This window comes from Gavia stellata, chromosome 18 (assembly GCF_030936135.1).
Source record: "Gavia stellata isolate bGavSte3 chromosome 18, bGavSte3.hap2, whole genome shotgun sequence".
NCBI classification, from domain to species: domain Eukaryota; kingdom Metazoa; phylum Chordata; class Aves; order Gaviiformes; family Gaviidae; genus Gavia; species Gavia stellata.
In genome coordinates this window covers 6,974,257-6,997,533 of record NC_082611.1, presented here as the reverse complement: position 1 = coordinate 6,997,533, position 23,277 = coordinate 6,974,257, and the positions used below count along the sequence as shown (strand labels likewise).

General features: G+C 37.6%; 1 protein-coding gene across 2 annotated transcripts in view; it reads right to left on the bottom strand.

Annotated features, from left to right (window-relative positions):
• Positions 1-3,494: 3,494 nt before the first annotated feature.
• The window catches only part of C18H7orf50 (chromosome 18 C7orf50 homolog), a 131,009-nt gene continuing 111,226 nt past the window's right edge, over positions 3,495-23,277 (bottom strand). For both annotated transcript variants that reach the window (XM_059826538.1, XM_059826539.1), the window contains exons 3-4: positions 8,115-8,196; positions 3,495-3,744 (exon numbers count right to left, since the gene is read on the bottom strand). In XM_059826538.1, coding sequence (XP_059682521.1) covers positions 3,562-3,744; positions 8,115-8,196 — 265 coding nt within the window. In that variant the 3' untranslated portion in view covers positions 3,495-3,561. The remainder of the gene's footprint in view (positions 3,745-8,114; positions 8,197-23,277) is intronic.

Below are 23,277 nucleotides of genomic sequence, written 5' to 3'. Positions count from 1 at the left end.
AGAAGTGCATTTCTAAGCTATTTGAAATAATGGGAGATGAGTCAAGAGTCACCTTGCTTTAAAATCAACAGAAACATAGCAGAGCTATTCTCCAGTGAGAGGAAATAAGGAAATAAACCACACATTCAACAACTACGATACACCCCTTCCAAATAAGAACAGAGAATTCATTTACCCAGTAATTTTACAATGGTGATAACAAATTAGGATTGTGGGCAGACAGCAGAGAACCAAGAAGATATACAATTCATAGCAAGGAGCAGCCAAATTAAAAGGAACTTTTTACATTGTCAAATTTTGAGTAATTAGTACTTCCATTAGAGGCACAGTTCCAGCTTTAAGCAATTCTAAGTAATTAATGTTCCTTTATTTTGCCTAGAAGTCCTGACTTCAGCATTCCCTTAGGATACAAATTCTTCTAGCCAGAGCTACACAATACAGATTAACTCAACTAGAAAACAATTAGAGTAGGCAGATGAAGATGTAATTTGTCGGTCTGTACACACTGTTACTTCTAGCCTTGGATGCAATTTTTATTAACACAGCAGACTGATCTAAACAGAGACATGATTTTGTCCTATCTGTATCCATATGATTGCCTAAGCTACAAGTGATGTTGAGATTTGAAAATTCTACATGACCAAATGACAAAACAAAGTGAATGAAGTGCCAGATTATATCTCCTGTACAGCTTTGACCAGCTACAGGAATTCAATAACTGATTATACATTTAAGTAATTTAAAATACATCATTCAAAATACCTGATGGAGGAAATTTTGCTGTACTTACTCATCACGCCATGTAAATCCCTAAACTAAAATGCCAGCTGAGCAGGAAGCAGAAGCTAGCCTGGTGGCTAGCATATGGAAAAGATGGAATTTGATTGCGAGAGGTGTTACTGCATTTGCACACTGTGTTGGGTAAGCTGTCTGGGTCCTCACAATCTTGCCTTTAAAATGGGCCTAGCAATATATATCTCCTCAAAGTGTGTTTGGTTTTGCATTTCATGGGTGCTTTGAAGATGAATTGCTTGCCAACCAGTTGAAGATTCTTTAAGAAAAGGGGCAAAGTAAAAAAGTGAAATGCAATTAAGTGTCCTTTCCTATTTGCACTACAACAACAAGACAACACTGAAAATACTTCATACTGAGCTTTGGAACCCAAGACATATACAGTAACAATACAAAGCAGAAGTTTTACAAGCCGCCTACCCAATTTCCAGACACCACTGACCATTGGACAGTACCATATATCAAGAGACACGTGGCAGAAAACATCATACTTCACTTTCTCTACCAAACACAACCGTGGCAATAATTACCGTCATTTTTAGCTTCTGAATTTTTCATAACTGAAGAAGCAGAGGCCAAAGACCATGTCCTTCACTCAGTAATGGGTAGCACTGAAGGGAAAGTTGGAACTGCAGCTGAGGAAGAGGAGAGCAGAGCAGGACCTCACTCGCAGAGGGCTATTACTGCACTGGTGAGAGGCTCTAACTGTTCTTTTCCAAATGTTATTGTTCACATGGACTCCAGATTGGCAGGCCTTATGTGCTTTTAATATCAATTGATATAAAAAGAAATATGACATTCTTGATCTACAAAGCCTCTTTTCTCACAGATTTATCAACATTTGCACATGGTCAGAACCAAGGTCCAAGAAAGGCAAATGTTGCCAAATCTGTCACAATCATCAAAGATTCACATCTTTTTGCCTGGACCTTACCTTTACAATCTGTTTTACAAGTCTTTTCCAAAATACGGTTGCAATGTGCTTGTGCTTTTAAGCTACAAGGTATATTAAGCGCACGAGGACCCACATTTTTGCGTGATAGAGAAATCAAAAGTGGCGATTTTCAAATATCTTAAGAGAGAACACAAATTCTTCTCTGACACCTACAATGCAATCATAAAGTCGCAAAAAGACACTCTGAAAAATTAATCTGTGAGAAATTCCTGTTTTTCCTGATGTCACTCCTGCTTGGAGTGACAGTAGTTTTTCCCAGCTGCATATTCTCAGACATAAAATATAAGATCCACTTCTTTTTATTACAGACCCTTTTCACCAACTTTTACACTGGAAGCTCAGTTTTATATAGCTTTGGGCCTCAGAACGGCTTTGACACTGCATGCATCCTCTGCAGCCCCCATCCAACTGCCACCCCATGGTACAGGAACAGCCCCTGAGCTGCTGACGAACCGTCGGCAGCTCAGCGGAGAGGCTGGCCACTGCTGCTGAATTCTGCTCACCGCTGCGTTAAACTCCATCACAGTTATTGCGTCAGAGCAGGGCATGCTGGTCTCTAGTCTTTTTTTGGCTGAAAACATCATCTTCAAGATGTCAGAAAGCATAAGTTATTTGTTACTAGTAATATATTTCATACTTTTAAAGATTTGTAGTAATCCATGACTGTGAAGGCTGTCAAATCCACTCAAATGCTTCTTATTGAAAAATTAGGCCTGCATATCCACAGATCCTCCCCTCCTTCACCCCTCCAAATGAAAGCCGTAATTCCCAAAGACAGCCACTCTTCTAAAACACTACCAGTTTCATATAGTTGTTATTAATAAAGTATGAACAATGTTTGCAGAAACATTAAAGAATCAGGTCAAGCACACTGTCTGAATACAAGTGTTATTAAATAAGCCAATCATCCAACTTTTGAGTAATTAATGTCCTTGGTTTTTACTTGAAAGCCTCATTTTCAGCACATTCACAGGAGACAAATGTCCCACATCAAAGCGACGAACACAAATTAAGTCTTTTGGATGCCAATTACAAGAGAAAGATGAAAATGCAATATTGGCAGGCTAGATACAAAATGTTGCAGCACAGCACTTCTCACTGTAGGGTAAGTTTAGGTACAACCAGATGATTTCACTACATATAGTCAGAAGGATTTGATCTGTTCCCATCTGTGCATTATCTGAATATCTAAACAATTGCCATAATGCATTTGAAAACTTTAAAATATAAAAGGAAAACTAACAAAGCTGATGGTATCTCCAGATCACCGTGTGAAGTACTAATAAGCAACTGCGTTATACAACCCGTGTTCAACAGACTGAAAATGATCTTTCCCAAATCCAAATGACATACTTCTAAAGCTGAAAGTGATAGATTACAGCTGGCTGAGCAAGCACTGTACTGTATGTTCATTTTTAAAGCTGCCATTGTAAAAGACCCTCCAGGCTTTTTGTTGGTTCCTTTGCTCTCCTTATTAAGAACTGCAAAGCTCCTCTTATTTAACAGCAGTTACACGGGGAGGTGGAAAAAAAAAACTAACAAGGGAGAGAAGTTTATTTTTCTAAAGATATGCAGTAAGATTACGTTTAATCAAAATCGCACGTCGATGGAACAAATATGATATTTTTATTTAATCAGCTCAAAACATGATAAATATTTGCAATCGGAAACAATTATGAGTACAAAATCTGAAAATTTACTCTTAGAATTCTTATTAGAATTATTACATTATTCTTTACAACTAATTTATAGTCTCTGTATAGGACATCCTATCCTTCTCTCCACCAGACAACCATTAAGACACAAAAATACCCTCAGGACAGCAGTTGCAGAACTTGTCGTATGCGCTCGCACTTCTCCAACAGGTTTGGGTCTTCTGCATCAGAACCATCAAATTCTTTCATAAAAGCTTCAGCTTTCTGCACGGTTATTTCTCGTGCGCCGCCTTGAAGCCCTTGCAGATAATCCAGTAAAATGGTGAAATACTTGTCTGGAACCTTTAAAGAAAAAAAACCTGCTTTATTTTCCTCTCTCTCAATACTCATCCACAATCATGTCAAACCATCACCTGCAAGATAATTAGGAGGACTGCATGGGCTTTTGTGTTTGCCAATGCCCACCTCGGAGTGGAAGTGTTTCTTGCCAAGGCTCAAGCTGCCGGGAGGGATGGACCGTGGTGAGAGGACTGTCATGTGCTCAGATGGGCAAAGCATCTGAGAGGAAATTCTAAGCAGATGTGGAAATGCTGATCAGCAAATGCAAACACTCCCTGACAGTGAGCTCGAGGCTGTGAGGGTTGTTGGAAGAGCAAAAACCACTAGCCAAATCCTACTTTTGGAAACATGTATGCAAACCTTACTAAATTCAGTGAGAATTGCATGCACGTGTCCGAGGAAAGAATTTTGCTGGAATTACCCTCGCCCCTACCCAAAATTAATTGTTTGCTAAAATGAGATACCACCCACCATCAAGCATTTTGACAGAATGCTTATACAAAGGAAGAGAATTTCATTTGAAAAACAAATTGAATTTAGACATATGGAAATAATTTTTACATCATGCTGACTAAAACTGATAGGCTCTACTAACATGTCTAACATTAAAAGCAGTTTAGTCATCTACAGTTGCATTACCCCCATTTCACTCCCTTGCTAATTAACTAGTCATAGGTTAAATTTTAGCTTATCTGGTAGAACATTTAAACAATTAACAATTTAAATGATCATTACATTCAATAATCTTGGCAATAACCTAGCAAAGACTTTTGAATTATTTATTCAGTTATTTCAAAGCAATCTATTTTCAAAAGTATTAGGTGAACAGATCTACGTTGGAGTGTATCTTAACTTTATGTTGTATATCTGTGGAACAGGTTTCAGCCAATAAGAGAATATTTCTGCTGTGAATCAGGAGATGTTAAAATGACCTAATCCTGCAAATATTTTTCTCCATGTTTAACTTTGCACATATAACTTTAAAAGGCATACTCAACATGACTCAAGTTAAACACATACGTAAGTATTTAAAGGATTGGAGACTAATTATTCGAGGGCTGTTTCAATTCTGCAAAGTATCAACATTTCAGAGAAGACAGAGCTTCAACAGATATTTAATTTACAACTTATTTCTCCATCGACATTTGGAAGCATAACTTTGATCACTAAAACTTCTATCACTCCAAAAGAAGAGGAAGAAAGAATATTCCAACACTGCCTTCATCAATTAGGGATATTACAAAGTAATAAATCAAAACTAAAGTCTGCATTCAGCCTCATAACTTATACGCTATGGAAAACCTTCTTCACACAAACACTCTTGCGTTAAAGAAACAATACAGATACAAAAAAAATTAATTTTACAGTGACTAACACTAAAATGGATGATATATGAAGTGTTGCTACAATATACGAATCAAACACATTTAAACATAACGAAAAATGTCTATATTTTTGAAACCTTTTTACTCACAGTAAACTAGTGCTAATAACAGACATTCAGACACAAACAATTTCAGCATGACAGTGCTCCTTTAATGCAGATGCTCAGTACTGGGTTTTTAAAGCTCAGCAACATTTCTATGTTTCAAACCTTAGCCAAATTATCTGCATAATTTACACCTCTTGTTCTCAGACCTCGTGGTATAGTCATATCTCACTGTGTGGAATTACAGTTATTATTATATCATTTAAGCAAAGCGCTTGAAGGGGCAATTAAAAGCCTACTCTAAACTTAGAACTACTAAGTGTGCAGACAGACATGTGGCTGCCTGAAGCCTAGAAAGCATTTAGCTTCAAAAAGTCTGATTTTTCCTTTAACACAGCTATTAGGTTTATTTCAGCAAGAGCTTACAATACAGTACCATGTAGGCAAGATAATATATTTTCTCCTCCTAACTTACACGTACAATAGAGCCATAGCAAGGACTGGAACATAGAAAGTCCCAGCAAAAAGTTAATGAAATCCAAATTTTAATTCTTAAAATACAGTAGCACAAGAGCTGACATTTCAGGGACTCTTGGCAAGGTTTTACAATAAGGACCACAATCTTTCTTCTAAGATCAGCTTTTGGGGAGGCTTGAAATTGGATCTCAAGATCTCCCACCACGGCTCCGGCAAGTGGAAGTGACGCTTACGGGATTTTATTATTATTCTTTTGTTAAACTATTTTGACCTTTTTCTTGTTTCTTTTTCTCTCTCACGCACCAACCCTGCCTCTGTTCTAACTAGCTAATACGCACTGGAGCTGACTAACATGGAAATATCCCGAAGTGAAATAATTACCGTCATCAGGAAAAGGGGGGAAACACTACAAAATAGTAGCAGGAAAAAAACAGTTCTCACTTTTAAATTATACTGTGTAACTTAAGAGATTTCAGACTTTTTAGACTTGCAGATGCCCACGTATTTTGCAAAGCAAATGCAGATATCTGCACAGAGAACTGCAGCCTACTGCCGCCAAGCTTGTTTTTCTCAGTTACCTTCTGAGGAAGCTTCACAAACCCCTCCAGGGCCTTGCAGTCCAGAAGCTGAAGACAGCTCATATAGTTACTTTCTAAAAACGCTGTGCCAGATGACAAAGATCAACAAATGATCTAGTGTTTATTTTATACTGGATCCTGAAGAAGTATATACAACATAGGTATACAGACTTGGCTTGGAAGCTGTCAGCCAACCTCCAGATGGATTTTAAAGGGACTTAAAAAAACCCTCATGTTGCAAAGGACTTTAAAACCTCAACTTACTTCTTACAGAAAGAGGCCTATCAGTACAGGAAATTTCATTTACCCCTTTGCATGGTTTTTCAGTAGGCATCCAAGTGACACCATGAGATCAAAGACGTGGCTTAGGAAGGAAAGAAACTCATGTCTCCTTTTATATTGTAGTCATGACTGGATATCCAACAGATTTTATTCTGTAATGGGCAGGAAGTTGGATTTGGGTATAAAAAAAATATTCAAAAGAAGCTGGTCTGCCCGCCCTACAGTCCTGATGAAGAAAAAAAACTTCATCACGTGCTTAATTATAAGCACTTCAGCAGTTCTACTAACTTTATTGAGTCTGGATGCAGATGTTAATCATTATCTAAAGCTCACATTCAATGCATCTCTGAGTATTAAACAGTACAAAATACGTGAATTTAAATAAATCATTGCGCTTTCATCAGATTTAAAAAAAAACTAGAAAGGAAGTTTCATTTCAATGTTCAGAAATAAGGAGTTAAGCTGTGTTCTGATGCATAAAACGAATGTTACTTACAGTCAATTATTTCCCAGTCTATTTCAACACAAAACCCAAAGTAAACAGGTAAAAAAGTAAAAACATCATTCTACCTGTAAAACAATTTCTAGGTAGCTTTAAAGAGCACACATTGATTTTGAAAGGTTGATAAAGACTTTTAAAGAAGAAACTTAAAAATAGAAGACAGTGCTAACAACCTAGATACCTACAATCAAATTTGTATTCTGTAACTAATCTTTTTAAAGTATTACACTGTGCGAACATTTTTGCCTTCATGAAACTCCACTTTTAATCTGGTTCTATAAAAGTATTTTTAATCATATGAGTAACACCCTATGTTGGGTGACCGGCTTAAGAGCTGCTGAGTAATTTGGGTCAGGAAGATTGGTATGCTTAAATGTTTAAGTGCACACAAAAAAATCTGCAAAAACTAACTAAACGTCAACTAAATGAATCAATAAGTAAGGCACTGTGCAAATGGCTAGATGTTTGTTCTGTTACACAACAAAATGAATGACCTGAAACCCTCCATTCAATACCACAATGGTCACACACTTACTGGAAATTCAGTGTACGTTGTTTTTTAAGTTATGAAATGAATGGATTTCAGTAATGATGCAAGCCTAGCTTCTGGTTATACTTTATGCTTTTTACAATCAACATCAGGTTTCACTTATATTTTAATGAGAAAGCTATTTTAACATCTTGGCAATATGGCTACACATCTTATATGGAGCCAGAGATATCTGAAGCAATATGAGAATCGTGGTTTACAGTATTGGGTTCCACATTCAGAAATTCGAATTAAGGATATGACTCAAGTTCTCAGTAAGCTCCAGATTTATATAAAACAAGAATCTGCTCTATTTATGCTTGACTTATAGCAAGTGTGAAAATCTAGGATACACAGGAGAATGTTCACCAACGAAATAAAAAGATTAATTATAAGCAATTAAAATGATTTATCATTTTGGTTAAAAACATAGTAACTGATTTATAAATTATTTTTTAAACATTAGAAAAGTGCACGGCTAGTACTAGCAACTTTTGGTTAATAAAGAATAGCTATAACTAATGTATAAGAATTTATATCATTTTTGTTCTCAGAAAAAGCAGTGTTAATACAAACCTTCTCTTTATCATACATGTGCAGGAGAAGCCAGGTTTGTCTTGCCTTTTTAAACTTCCATTCTTCTGGATTTTCAGACCAGCTGTAGTAAATAAAAAAAAAATGCTTAAATGAAATACTGTGTGATCAAAATATTCATTATTTATACAATATTTCCTACAATGACTCCAAGTGACTTTGTATGCACGATGTGGAGTTTCATGACACTGTGTTACACAGCTATTAGCACGCATTTTGTATGAGTGGCAAAAACAAACGTGAGAGACAGCTACCTGGCTTCCATGCAAAAAGCAAAAAGATTATAGGAAGACATTATGGCCAAGAATGTTATAAATTTTCATCAGAAAGCACTGATTTCTTCGAGTTAAAAATCAAGTCCCACTCCTCACCTTTGAGCAGTCCTTTAAGAGAGGTCATTGCCCTCATTTGATCCATGACAAGTGAGAGCCCCAAATCCTTACCCCAGCTGCAGGGCTACCGGAGTATTTGGGGAGGTGGAGTGGAGGAGGAATCAAGTTTGGGTTTCAGAAAGCTGGCATTTCCCAATAAGCTGAAATTCACATGAAATTAAGTAGCCTTTAGAGGACTGGAAGGAGAGACTGGTGCTAGAATGGTCACCTCAGCAATGGCTGAAGTCCATCCCAGGTGAACTGCTGACTGTTCTAGAGCAGAGAAAGTTTGTTTTTCATGTTTTAAGGCTTGGATTTGTTTAAAGGTGTGACTTAAATATTGACATTTACAGGCTATAAAATGCTTTTAATGTCTCACTCTCCCCAGGAATTCTGATTCCAATATTTAGCTCAAAACATCAGGCTGCTTTAATACTGTTAAAGCTGAGCGGGTAAAATAAATCATTAACATCTGCAAATGTTCTTTGACTGTTTAGCAAACGCATTTTAAATACGCAAAATTTTAGCTGGGTTAAAACGGCACATTTATGTACATCTTGTACGTGATTTTAAAGCTCGTATATTCTGTTTTAGATGAAGAAAGAGACCTATTTATTTCAATAAACAAATGAGCAAACTAGCAAATCTCACTATAAAATGAAGACTGCTTTTTAAAAGTATGTGCTTGAAAATTAGCATCTTAACATGTATAAAATTTGCCAGTACACTGAAATATCATTTAAAGATCCAGAAGAAAATATATGGAGAAACACCAGCAAGTTTTACACTTATTTGATTTTTCTCTAAAGAAAAACAAGCCTCCAGAGGGTAGCATGCAAGATGTCTTTAATGTTCCGGCTTGTTTTACACTGCAACAGAGAGCACAGAAATCAATTGAAAAGCCAGCCGGGTATGAGAATTAGTATTGTTTAAACACTGTCAAGTCTAATAAAGCAAAAGAGTCCTCATATTCGGTGAATGCTGCACCAGCAAATACATTGTTCAGTCAATTCATTGAAATAGAAAAAGCCAAGACCACAAATGTGTACAAAAGGGCTTCATGGAAGTCTGCAGAAAACTCAAAAGAAAAAAAATTATTGTCTTGACTTTCAAATTCAGGATGAAGAAAAAGCAGCAACAACTCATTAGGGTTATCACTAGCTAAACTCAATAAAAATGTCTGTAACCAACATATAAGATAAAAATCAGACAAATAACAGTAAACCAGGAAGGACAGTCAAATCATTAATAACCACAATATATCATGCTTTACATGCTCAAGTTAAATCCACAAATGAACTGATTTAGAGGTCTCTTTTGGGACATTGTCAATAAATAGGCAAAAGCTGGCAAAACAACTATTGCACAAAAGCAGGAGCCCAAGAGCTGACTGCCTAAAGTTATAGAATCACATAAAAAAATACCATCACGGGGAAACCATCCTTCTCCCATCACCGCCAACCAAAGTACTTGCAAAATAAAGATCATTCAACCTTTGGTGTCCCTTGCCTTCACAGCAAGGTGCCCAACTGGACAACGACTGTTAGAATTACAGCACCTGTAATGCGAGGAGGTGACAGAGAATGAAGTAAAAAGGGCTTTTCTTGTGGGTGCAGTTTGTGGGACAAGCTACTTGCTCATTTATACCCGATTTCTCTGTTTGCCAGGCAAACGCAGTAGCTCCTAACTGATAAAATGGAACTTCTGCAGGAAGTGACTTAACTTCTAGAAGTCCTTAAAAAAAAAAAAAAAGAAAAAAAAAGACAATGATGGTGCTTGCTGTTAAAAAGAAATCCATTCTTCTATGAGGTTCCTCCTTCTGAACAATTACGTGGAATATGTTATAAGAAATGCTGTCTACTTGCACAGCACAAAGAAGGTAAGTTTAAAATTCTTTTTTACGTTAAATAAGCCTGGAAACAGTTTACATTATAGTCTTTGCAAGGTGACAAGAACAAGCTGAATGACAGATCTGTGACTGCATCCTGTGAAAATAGCCCCTCTTCTAATGAAAATCTTTAACACATGTTTTTATTTCTTTAAACTATACTATGTATTTATACATTTGTGATTTATTGTTTAGATACACCACATAGTACTCTGAATATTTTATTCTCTGCTAATTTTATGTTTGTATCACTTAGGCGATCACCTGAGTACTGCTAGGCATTAACTTGAAAAATACAGCCTGATTTCACTAATCTCCTATAAAGCTATAGGATGTTAAAATATCTTTATTACCTAGTTTATAAACAACTGAGACTAACAAGTGAGTGCATTATGAGGTTAATTGCTCTTATTAGCCTATTACCAAAACCATATGCTCTCTTCTACACGTTAAGGCAAGCCATTATACTCCTGCATCTAAAACCCCACACTGACTTTCACTCTCGTGAATTCTCTTGTAGAAACAAACAAAAGTTTCAGCTAGTCTTCCTGAAAGGTTTCGCACTATATACACCATAATAATTCATATAAACAACAAATACTTTAACATAATTAACCATAGAAAGTATGTTAGTGCCCATAATAGCACTGGAGCCTCACAAACCGTTTCTTTTGGTTTGCGCTCTGTCCTATTAGAATCAAATGCTACATGAGTATGGTACAAAAAGCAGTATTTTCCTTAATAGACTACGTGAGTACCCATATTTTCAGAAAACACTCCCAAATTTTTAACTCATACTCTAACCATGGTTGCATCAATTCCTGCTTCTCCCCCTTGAGGAAAATGGTCCTTCTCTTGACCTTAATTCCTATCAAACTGTGGGCAAAACACTCATGATAATGGGTGTACAATCTTTGAGACAGATAATGTGGCAGTTGCTCCCTGTAATTGGAACCCCCCACAGTTATTAAGATAAAAGTTTTCCACTGATTCCTATGACTATGACAGCTTTTTTCTTACTCCTATGACAGCTTTAAAAACTATAGAAAGTATCACTCCATGACAAAGTGAGAGGGGTATCTCTTTTTATCAGAATGACATAATTAGTACGTTTTTAGAAATGCTCAACTTTTAAACTACAAAAGTTAAAGCTTTGTAACACAAGAGAGGTCTCATTTTGCTGTTTATATGCAGATAAGCTTCCTTGACATACTACAGCAGTAGAAAAGGTTTTTCCTTTGAGTGATTAAATATACAGAGTAAGACCAACAACATTAGAGTTTAAAAAAACCTTTTTATAGACAATCACAATCTCTTTCATAGTTTGAATTAATTTGGTAGCCTTTAGGAGTATCTATGCCCAGATCTAATATAAACTATGGAATTGGATGAAAAATATACATGTATAAAATATGTATTTTTCCAGTACGCCTAGGGCTAATTTTCAATATATTGTACAAACACTAGTTGCCTTCTTTACACAGTTAATGTTTGAATCTTTCTTACAAGCTCTAGCTCATTGAAAAAACAGATTGGTTGACTTTAGTTAAAGAAAACTTTTATGTTTCTGCAAATGGTCTTCCTAACTGGCTTTGAAATTGAAGATACAGAAGAAATTAATCAAATTAATCAAGCGGCTTAGGGAATTTTACATTTGGGCTTTTGGTTTTTAGCATGAGAGTCTCATGTAGAAAAGCTGCCCAAGATTCTCACTGGTCTATCTCATAAATGACTTTTAGTCTCTACATTAAAGTAATCTCACACCAATCTATTCCCAAAACATGTCTAAGTTGTACCTTCCCAGCTGCTCACCACAGATGTAATTTGCCTTTAAAATGCTTAGCCACGTCCCTTCTCAACACTGTGACAGAAAATAGGACATTTTCTGAGTACAGGCAGCACAAGTAGGCAAACAGAAGACAACTGGTAGTGTGCAGGGCAGAGCGCTCTCTGGGATGTCCTAGTAGAAAGAGAAGGGGGAGGGAAAGTAGTCAAATTGGTTCCAGAAACACAGTAAGAGAAAAACATTATTGTTACAAATTGGATTCAGGAAGACAACACAATGCATCTGCTTACACTACTGGCCAGGACAAAACACCACAAAGCTGCCACAATTATTAAACAATCTCCTACGTGTAGAAAAGCACTATGCTGAGAAGCAACCATTTTACTCATTCAAGTGGAAAGATTATTGGGTAGGAGACAAGGCTCAAGAAACCAGAAAGACAGAGAGACATGTGACTGCTGATAATCTTCCAGAAGACACGAGTGCACTTCTGCATGTCAAATGCAAGGACATCTGCATCCAATTTTGTGCCATCGACTGTCCAGCCCACCTCTGATACACCTTCCAGCCTGGATATCTATCCACAGTAAAGCAGAGTGCCACCAAGTTTAGATTTCTTCCAGCATACAACACAGGCTTAGCACCAGGGAATTCATTTGAAAGGTTTCTCCAGCCCTGAGGACCAGGTCAGAGTGGAGCCTCCTCTTGCTCTCCTGTGATTTACCCGTGAGGACCCTTATGTCTTACTCTCTCAAGCTTCACTGAATCTCAAAGGAGGGACAGAACAACAGATCTGGTCCATTACACCACATCCAAGGCTACGCTGAAAAGATCTATTGAAAACGTTACAAGCAGTGTACTGCAACACTATACAAAAATTGTCATATTCTTCCCATCCCATTTATCTGGGTACTCCTCTATTTTGATACACTCGATTACTCATCACCCTGTAACCTGTCTTTAAGGATCACCTATGTTCTTCTATGTGCTCTAGAAGGAAGGCTGAACAGAAGTTACAGTACATGATTAAGGCTTGCAGGAATCAAGTTAAGCACTTTAAAATTCCCCCAGTGCTCTGCAAATGGCGCAAAAGGTATCATTTCGCCACTCACTGCCCTATCCATAAAATGTGGATAACAGGTGCTTCCTCAATAAAGAACAACCATACTCCAAAAAATTCCCTTAAAGATATTTAAAGCCTTGCTGAAACACTTGGCACTCAAGTGATTTGCTGTAATATTTCACAATGCAATGCATACAATAGCAGTGACTTTAAAATACCATGCACTTATGTTTAAGGCAAGCTCACTGCCCTTATAAGGCCCGAATCTGGAAACTCTGAATACTGTTATCAGGTCAGTTCAGCGGTGCCTGTAACGCTACATATGGCCAACAGGTGAGGACGGGAACCCGGCACCTCAAAGGGGCTCCCTGGAGCCGCTGGAAGCAGCACGGAGGGAGCAGAAATTTGGCATAAGCTCGTTCTTGTAGCAGAAGAGCCATTTTATGGATGGAGGTTTTATATGGATATATAAAAAAATATATGGATGTGAATGGAAGTTTTATATATGCCCTACAGTGCATACAGTGAAGTAGGAATAATAATTTTTTGTCCAGTTATAACACATACAATTATTTAAAGGGAAATGTTAAAGCATTTCTTTTTATTGGGGGTATTCAGAATTTCTTCTGTTTCTCTCAGGGGCATTTAAAACGAATTTACCTTTTAAAAGACAGTTTTTGAATGTCTGTCTTTATCAACACCTGCATGCCCAGAAAGCTGCCTTGCGGTGTGCTTCAGTACTCAATGCAAGATAAGAGGAAATCTCATTTCAAGTGCATGTGATGCTGATTTTCCTCATTTGGAAAAAATATCCAAAATTTAAATTCTAAATAGATTTTCAAAGACTTGACCGGAATGGCTGTAGTTAAAATCTTAGACACACTCATCTGCGGCAGGACTCAAGATATAGATGTAAGAGAGAGTCATAGCCTTTATTTTTAACTGTGCTTTTCTTGCATTATGGATGACTCTGTTTATCTCCCATCTCCCAACTCCAGTTCCTGGGGAAAGTTAATATATTTATACTGATATTCTCAAATCCAGTTTGGAAGCTAATTAAATTATGACTCAGATAAAGTTTTCCTTATTTTCCTGGAAGAGAAGAAGAGACACTAATGGAGCTCTTTTGCCAGAAGAAAACTTTCTAAAATTGTCAACAGTTTTTAGAATCACTGCCACATTTTTGGTAGAAAATCCTGGCACCATTTCTCAATCTGTGGTTTAAAAACAGTTTTTAATATATTCTTCCATCTGGTTTAGACGCAGCATAATGACTAAAGACTTGTGAAAAGGAGGGGGGGGGAAACTTTTTTTTTTCTTTTTTTTAAATTTAGGGATCACACATGCAGGAATAAATAAACACGCTTTTTACCGTCCCATTTTTGTCCTGATGTCCAATATAGGGACAGATTGTATCTGTACAGCAAACTACACTGGTCACAGAATTTTCTTAGAAAGTATTTATAAAGCAAAAGGAAAGGGCCTTTGTGCCTTAAAGCAAAGGCTTTGATTAAATCTACATAAAATGTTTATCACAGCCTATCTTTTACTGTATGCACTTTTATCACTTGCCATTATTTGTAACGTTTTATATTATGTTTGCATCCTGAAGCTTCAGCCAAGCTAGAAATCCCCTTCCTCCCCCACTATAGGCACTGTTCAAACGCAACATGAGACATTCCCTTGAAGAGCTTCGAGTATAAACAGATGAGACAGATGATAAGTGGAAAGGAAAGTTGACCCAGAAAATTGTAACAATGCCTCAAAATCATACAGCAGGTCATCAGTAGAGCTTATATCTCTTATATATGGTACAATACACGTAGGTTATCTTACTGTGATTCAACTTGTCAAGTTTTCATAGACACCAACCTACCTGCAAATGTCACCAGCATTCCACTGGGAAAAATACTTTTCAATTTTTTTTTTTTTTCTAAATTCTTTTTCTAGTACAGTTATTTAATTGCTGGTATCTGTATTAGCCTGCCTGCAGCAAAATTGCATTTTGATCTGAAAATGTATATAGCAGTAATAATATGCTGAGAACTTTCTGTTGTTTTCAGTAATAACAAAAAGGTCAGCAGTAGGCTTGAAAGACAACAGCTAATATTAGTATATTACTAAGCTAAACATGTTTTTTATTTTACATACATTCATAAAAAGAAGACAAACCAGGAGCTGAATCATCACAGAAGAATAAAAAATAGAATTTGAGCCCTTCACAGCTGATCTCTTCTGCTCCTGCAAAAACCATACAACTAAGTGCTACCCCAATGCTGTGCTGAAGTCCCATCTCCTCTCCAGATGTCCATCTTTTCTTGCACTTAATTCTGGTCACACTGATGCTCAGACCAGAAGTAAGGGAAAGGAAAAATGAAAACAACTGTTATGCCTCCCCCCCATGAAGAACATCCTGGGGGGTATGAGGAGATAAAGAGGGCCCCGCAGTCTGTATGAAAATCATGTAAGAAACCAGCTGCGAGTAAAATCATTTTCAAAAGTTGGCAACAATCCACTTATATAAATGCTTTCTGATGATCAGATGAGGGCTACGCTACCAGACCCAGGAAAAACAAATACGGTCAATTCTCTTCTGTCTTACCATTACACCACGTAACATCCAACTGTGGTACAGAACACTCCTGCCAAAGCACGAATTCAAGCTTATTTGCAACCAGTAGCTCATTTTCATTGCTTTTTTTAATTTTAAATCAGCTTTTATAACTGTTAAAGATTCTCCCTCCTAGCATCTCAAAGAAGAAAAGAATAACAGAAGAGATTAAACAATTAAGAACAATTAAAAAAAATTTCTTAATCTTAAACTAATTGTTGCATTTCAAAGGAGGGATGTGAAGAGCATGTAGATTGAAATCAGGCTGAAATCACTGCTTCTGACTCTATAATTCCATGTTGCTGGAAGAAGACTAGGTTCTGGGATGGTTCTCAGCTAGAGCAAATAATCACTGGATTTTACTGCTCACCAGGAAAAGCAGTGCAAGTCCTTTCAAGCTAGATCTAGAAGATTCAATTCTATAGTTCAGTGCCACAAAACTACAACAGTAACACCTAGTCATGGGTATACAGCTAGTGGAGCATGAATATACCCTAATCTTGCTCTGGGTGTCAATACAAAAAAATTCTATAGTTTCAACAGTGCTGGGTCATACCTATACTAGCTATACTTAGAATATTACAGTGTTAATGAAAGAAGAATTAGACAATCTACAAAAAGCTGCTATGAGAAGTCAAATATTTACTAATGTAATAAAAGAAGTCTGTATAATTTTTAAGGTCTATCTCAAAGCTAGCAATGATAAAAAAATACTTTGGGCACCAGAAATGTATAAAAGTGTCATGGTTTTCCATACAGTGATGCTGAAAGAAAATGCTGGAAGAGAAACCAACTTCATGAGAAAATTTATCAGTGAAAGTTTTTGAGGATGGATGAAAAAATGACCACTTGGAGAGGATTTGAATACTGAAGATATTAGCTGCCCATTTATTGCTCAGTATATGCAGTTGAAAGTTTGTGTTATTTAGTTATTATGCACGGGCTGTTTCAAGAAGCCCTGAAGCTACAAAGTGAGACTGGCACCCTATGATAGTGTCTAATCCAGCTGGGCCTCTGATCAGCAACACTGCTGAAAATGTGTTGCTTTTTTGTAACCAGATGTCTTAAATTTAACTTCAGGTTGGGTGTTCCTGTGCTGTTTCTACCTTTGCAAAGACCTAATAGACTTCCATAGCCAACAAGATCAGAAGTGCTCTTCTGCAGTTCCAAACTCCAGAGTAACGTTTGACTATAGTATGAAAAAGCAACGCTCTCTCATTATGCTAACTAGATGCCCACTTGCCAAATGCCTACCTGTGCTAAGTCCCAGCACCATGGACATTCTTCCTTTCTGACTCTCAGCATCCAGGACATCTAGCCCCAGCTGCAGGGAGCCCGACTGGCCTCCTTTCCTCCCCACAAGATTCAAATCCTGTTCCTGCAGACTTCCCAACAGGGCTTCCCACACCCTTGACGAACAGGAGCTGCTTAGACCATGGAACGTGGTCTCAGTGAACTTGAGGAGTGCAAGGGGTGCAAGCCACCCACTGCAATCTGGAGGACAGCCAGGCAGGCTGCATGCCAGCAGCATCTGTGAAGAAGTACCTCCTGTGTCCTCTCCTTGCTTGACAAGCAGAGATACTCATGCTGACAAATCGCTGGCCTCGAATCAATTCCATCCGTTGTGGTGTCCAGGGGCTCTAGCTGAAGCCTCCAGGAAAGGAGAAATCCCTCCCTCAAAGGGAAGCTGAACCTTGAGCCTATGCTGTAGGACTGGCCCCACACCTTCCCTACAGTGCTGGCCTGTTCTGGTGACGATGTTCCGGAGGCATACAGAAGACATCCTGGATTGTCAAATTCTTACTACCCCCTTTACTTAACTGAGTTCTCTTAGGACAGTATTGAAGAACAGATATGTATTAATTTGGATGCAAGTCCCAGATGCACTGTTGCAAAAATTACATTTGTGGGCCTTTTTTTTTTTTTTTAATGAAATCCAAATATTTTTATTGCTGGCTAATTAGACATAGCTCATCTTTGTTACAGGAAGTTCCGCACAGCCCTCTTCAAATAACCCATCACACAGATGGTTTTTACAGTGCATCCGAGAGAATACCACAATTGGGGCTATTCTGGACCAACAGCAAGAACATATATAGAAGCTTTTAAAAAAAAAAATATTACACGTCAACCCTCCTTGTCATTTTTTACATTCCAATTTGGACATCCCATGGCTGCATTCATTAGGAAGCGTGGCAGGGGCAGAAGGAGAGAGAGAGCGTTGCAGACCCTTGGCCATTTGAATCTCCTAAGTTGTAACCTTACAGAATGATTTACTCTTCTTTTTGCAGGAGAGTTCTAAAAAGGGACAAGCCAATGAAAATATCAAGATCAACCTAAAAGTGTATAGCCGTTGACAGCCCATTTGCATTTTCTTGATTTAGCTGATATGTTCAGGTATCTCTCACTGCATAATAAAATCTGCCGCTGCACTATGGTATTCAGGACAGTATCAGATTCTCCTCTTCTAATATCCTGTGATATGCATTGCACTACTAAGATTTTAAGTAATCTATGCTTAGAGAAGCCGATCTGCCAATTATGGCTTCCTGCAGATGGCTCTCATTCCAATTCAATTTTATTCATATAAAAGTAATTACTGACACCTTTTTGGGCATCATCATATTAATAAATGTGTGAAGCAGGAGATGACTTTTATTAAGGATCCAGTTTTATTATTTCAAAAATACTGCTTGTTATTTAACTCTGGCTAGGAAACCTTGACAGGTCCCTGGAGCTAATTGATTAATAATCATTGCCAACTGCATTTTAAATTTTAATTTTGGCTTTGGCTGACTAGACTAAATGATTCCCTAGAGCTACGAAACTACTTGCCACTATTTTGAGTATTTGGGCATTGGATGAATAGTTTGAATGTGTTTGAGGAAGTGAGCAGCAGCGCTAATTCTCCTAGATCTAAATTTTATGACACAGAGAAAACATAAAACCTTCCTTTTGCATTTCTGCCACATCAAGAATGTAGTCTGAATGGAAGAAGATGGGTGAGTACAAAATGCCTTTTCTCAAATCCAGAAAACAGGTTAAGGATGGGATGCCTGGTCTCGGAGCCAGGCACTAGGTAAGAAGTTTGGAGAGCCAGGGGAGAGCAGATTTCAGAGGCTGGGAGGAAAAAGCTATGCCTCATACTCCTTCAATGAAGCCTCAGTGCAGATGAAATTTTATTAAAACAAAGTAAATGATCCCTGCAATCTGCTTTTAGCATAAAAATATTAAGAAGTAGTTTGTTGTAATACCTATATGTGAAATGGGTAATTTTAATTATTCTGGTTTTATCTGACCTGAATAGTGCACAAGTTTTCCTCAAGACAAATGGAAAAGGTCAAAGTGATTGTATGAAGCGTTGAGCACTCACAACTTCAGTGGGCAATGAAGGTTGTCCAGTTACTGTCAGGATACAGTGCTGAAGCAGACTGGCCTGTTATTAAAGACTTCTGCTTCTGAATCTCCCTAATGTATCTTACAAGATTTCTAAAAGTCATTTCAGATGAAATAATATATTAAAGCTGCTTAATTATTCAATTAGATGCAACCTCTTTTGTATAATACTATGGACAGATGAAAGCTGGATCTCAATGAGAAATATCTAATGGCTACATTTAATAAACTGTTAAGAAAATCCATTTATAGTAAATTTTATTTTACTGGAAATGAGAGTCATTAAGAAAGGATGCATTAAATTTTCTTAACTAGGTTTGGAAATAAAGACGTTATTTTACAGGAAAGAGAATCAGGCAAAAAAACCTTACCTATTTTTACCCCAATATTTATGGACTTAACACATGTAATCTAGTTTTCCCCATCTGAGGAAGCACTTTACAGCATGACAGTTAATTACTGCTAATACAATTTATAGCTGCAACAACATATATGTGAAAATTTATGAGGAATCTTAAAAACCCTACTGAAAAAATATAAATAAATAAAAGCAAACTAAACTTCGAAAAAATCAGTTCACCAAGAATGCATGGGAAGCCTCCTCAGGCACATGAGAATGAGTCATCTTAAGAGCCACCAATCTCATCTGATACAAGATCATATGCAGGAGAAAAATCTTATATATGTGACTGAGAATGAAAGTGCTGTCTGTAACCTCCAGCTGGCTAACTCAGGAATTTTTGTTCCTAGTTTTATCAGCAGCAATGAAGTGGAATAAAACTGCTCTAGTCATTTGCAGCAATACTACAAAGGACCACAACTGCAAGGAGACCCCAACCACGGAAGACGGAAATCTCTGCCGAAGTAGCTAGAAGGGTTTGGAATATTAATCCATACATCGCACACCCACCCAAAGATTAGTATAGTTGCTAGTGGCTTTTAGGGATGTCTTGAGACGCCACTACAGAAAAAAATCCATGCAAACTCCTCTTTCAGAATAAGGAATTGAGAAAAATCCTACAGGTCTGTTGGGACCAGACATTGGTATAGGGCCAAAGAAAACAGAGCCTGTGTTCAGATGAGAAGAAAGTTATGTCTAGTTTCCCTCGTGTCACTTGCTTGAAAGGAGACCTTTGGATAGTACAAGGACTTTGGTGAGTCACAAACTTCATCACTGTTTAATTTATCCATCTGAAAAATGGGGTAATATAACAATTTCTCAAAAGCTGTCATAACAAGAGTGAATAAATTAGTGTCAAAATATTTTTCATTTATTTTGTCAAAATACAGTCATGATATGCTATCAGGAAAGGTATTACGGAAAAGCAAATTACCATTACTATGACGGGGAGAAGACAGAGAAAATATTTTTAAAAAAACAAAAATAAAAATCCCTTTAAAGATGGGGCTGGTTAGTTGATAACACATTTTTCAGCTGATCATGTAAATGATAGATGTCAGATGAAAGGATTTGTGAATTCATGCTAATGATGCTATTAAATACAGTATTTCCCTATGAGAATGTTTCAACCAAATGCCCAAGTAAATATTTTGACAGCTTTGTTTCACACTGAAAAAATGGCAGAAGCGCAAAGAGACAGAAGATTTCACAGTAACTCACTCTGCAGCTTTTACTGAAATATGCTTTGAGATATGTACTTGTGACCTTCCATAAAATTAATTCAAAGATTTAGAAAGATGAATTATTTGATTTGGAGCCATAAAGCAGGATTAGAGCTTCCTAATCACTTTCTCCCTTTTTGTTAAATTTAGTGACCATTTATGGTTGTGGAAATTACAAGAAGAAATCTCTTTCCTCTGCCATAAACTAAATAGGACGATGAGCAGCTTTAGAAAGACAGAACAGCTACCGACTCTGACTGAGAAAAATTTAGCATGGACATAAGCTTCCCTTGCTTTCTCCTCTTAAGCCATACATTAGCGCTAAGCAAAGGGGTAAGAAAGCTACTCCAAAACCATTCCCTATAGAAATGAGTTTATCCAGAATATTATTAATAGCTAAACCATAAGAGGTTTGGTTCAGGGAAAGTAGTGTTAGTCTGGCTGCTTTTCCAAAGCTCCATTGAATGAGTTGCATCATAAGCATTTACTCATTTGGCTGGAAAACCATGCAATTGTTGCTGTTTCTAAAACCTCCTATTTCTGAATGAGTTGAAAATACCACAGAAATATCTGCAACATCTGAGAACTTCCACGTATAATTAAGCTTAAAAGTCTTAGAACCTGATGTTTCAGAATCTTCAAAGCAATCATCTGTTTTGTCCAGAGTTGCTTACCCAGCAAGCTAGAAATGGCAAAATACATCCAAAAATATTTGTAAGTACCTAGGATCTTCACAACTTGATACACCAGTATGGACAGGACTTGCTAGAAATGACTGAAATTATAAAAAAAAAAGTAATTCTGTCCATCTGGAGTATTTCCAGGGTAGTATTACAGATACCCAGAATATATTCCTATGGTTCATTTTCTTCCCAGAAATTCTTGGTAAAAATAGCTAAGATCGGCTCTGAGCTACTTGAAGTTGTCTTTTGTTCTTACTTTTGGTTGCTGTTTTTAGAATTATGTAGTAAATAATACTATTATTTGTCAGCATTAGCTTTAACTGACAAGTTTATCTTCAGTAATAGCTAAAGAAGCCTCGGTGCCCACTGTGGCACTGGAAGCGGTATAACTTATAAATCAGCTCCGTGCAGTGCCTGAGCTCATTTGCAGAGAGCCATGACTTCTTAATTCAGGCTCATCTGGGTGTTAACCCGGTTATTCAGCTTCCAGACCCCAGTCAGTATTTCTGCACAGCACTGTGTCATGCAGGCACCTTCCTCTGTTCAGCGCCGGCATCTCCTTAACCGCCTGCATTGCAAAGCTGGACTCACATGGAAGAGCTGCAGACCAACACTGTTGCCTTCCTTTTATTTGGGGAGCCTTCTTCAAGCAGAGCCTGGATCACTCAGTCTAGATAGCTGTAATATTTATAGGTGGGAAAAGGGATGAGTTATACGTAAGTAACAGTAATCTGCACCAACTCACTAAATTAAAAGTAAGAAGATAACGTGCTTCTTGCAGAGCAGCAAAATTGTTCTATTAGAATGATAAAAAGCAGCTAACCCACCAAGAAGTTAATAACGGTTTAAAAGCAGTTCCTGCACAATCTGACATCCTGTGGATGTCATGCGGGGGTTAGAAAAACACTGGCATGGCTCCAGCACAGTTCTGCATATCACTTGCCACCAAGATACAGAAAAGTGAATCCAGAAGTCAATGAGTGTATCATAGGGACTGAAAATCATCAAGTCGGGCTGCCGTCAGACATCTTGATTACACAGGCAAAAGCTACATGGTGCTATTACAGAAAGTGTAACGTGACATTCATAGAATCCTAAATGCATAGTTTGAATAATCAGATGATAATGAGAACACTAACATCTGGAAATGTATATCATAAAGCCAACTCTGAAACGGTAGGGTATCTGACTTGCTGCACCCAGGCTGAAGTAGGATGGGAAGCACTGTCCCTTTTACAGTCAGTGAAAAATGCATTATGGCTGTAGTTGGCATGTTCATGCCAACACTATCATTAAGACAAAACTGAATAATAGCTTGGGGGGAGAAAAAATGCAAAGGTTTTTAGTGCGCAGCAAATTAAATGTGGAACCTCAACGTGCTATGGCTTAAAGATCAATCCAATGTCATTGCCCACAAACCAACGCCAGAGTGACAGGGAGCAGGAAGGAGTCGCAGACTCTCAGTCCCTTCTGCATGAAGCTGGAAGGCGGCTCCAGTAAAACAGAGCGTTTGCTTCCAGGTCTCACATTTCCAGAACAATCACAGACACAGGAGTTCAAAGAACAGCAATAGAGCACATCAGCGTCTTGACGGACTAGCAACATCTGAAGGATTACGGATGTACTGCTTCACAGAAGCGGCAGTGTGATTGAGAAAACCGATACAGTCACATGCAGGATGTAAACACCAGGATGGGGAGAAGTTATTTACAAAATGTGGGGCA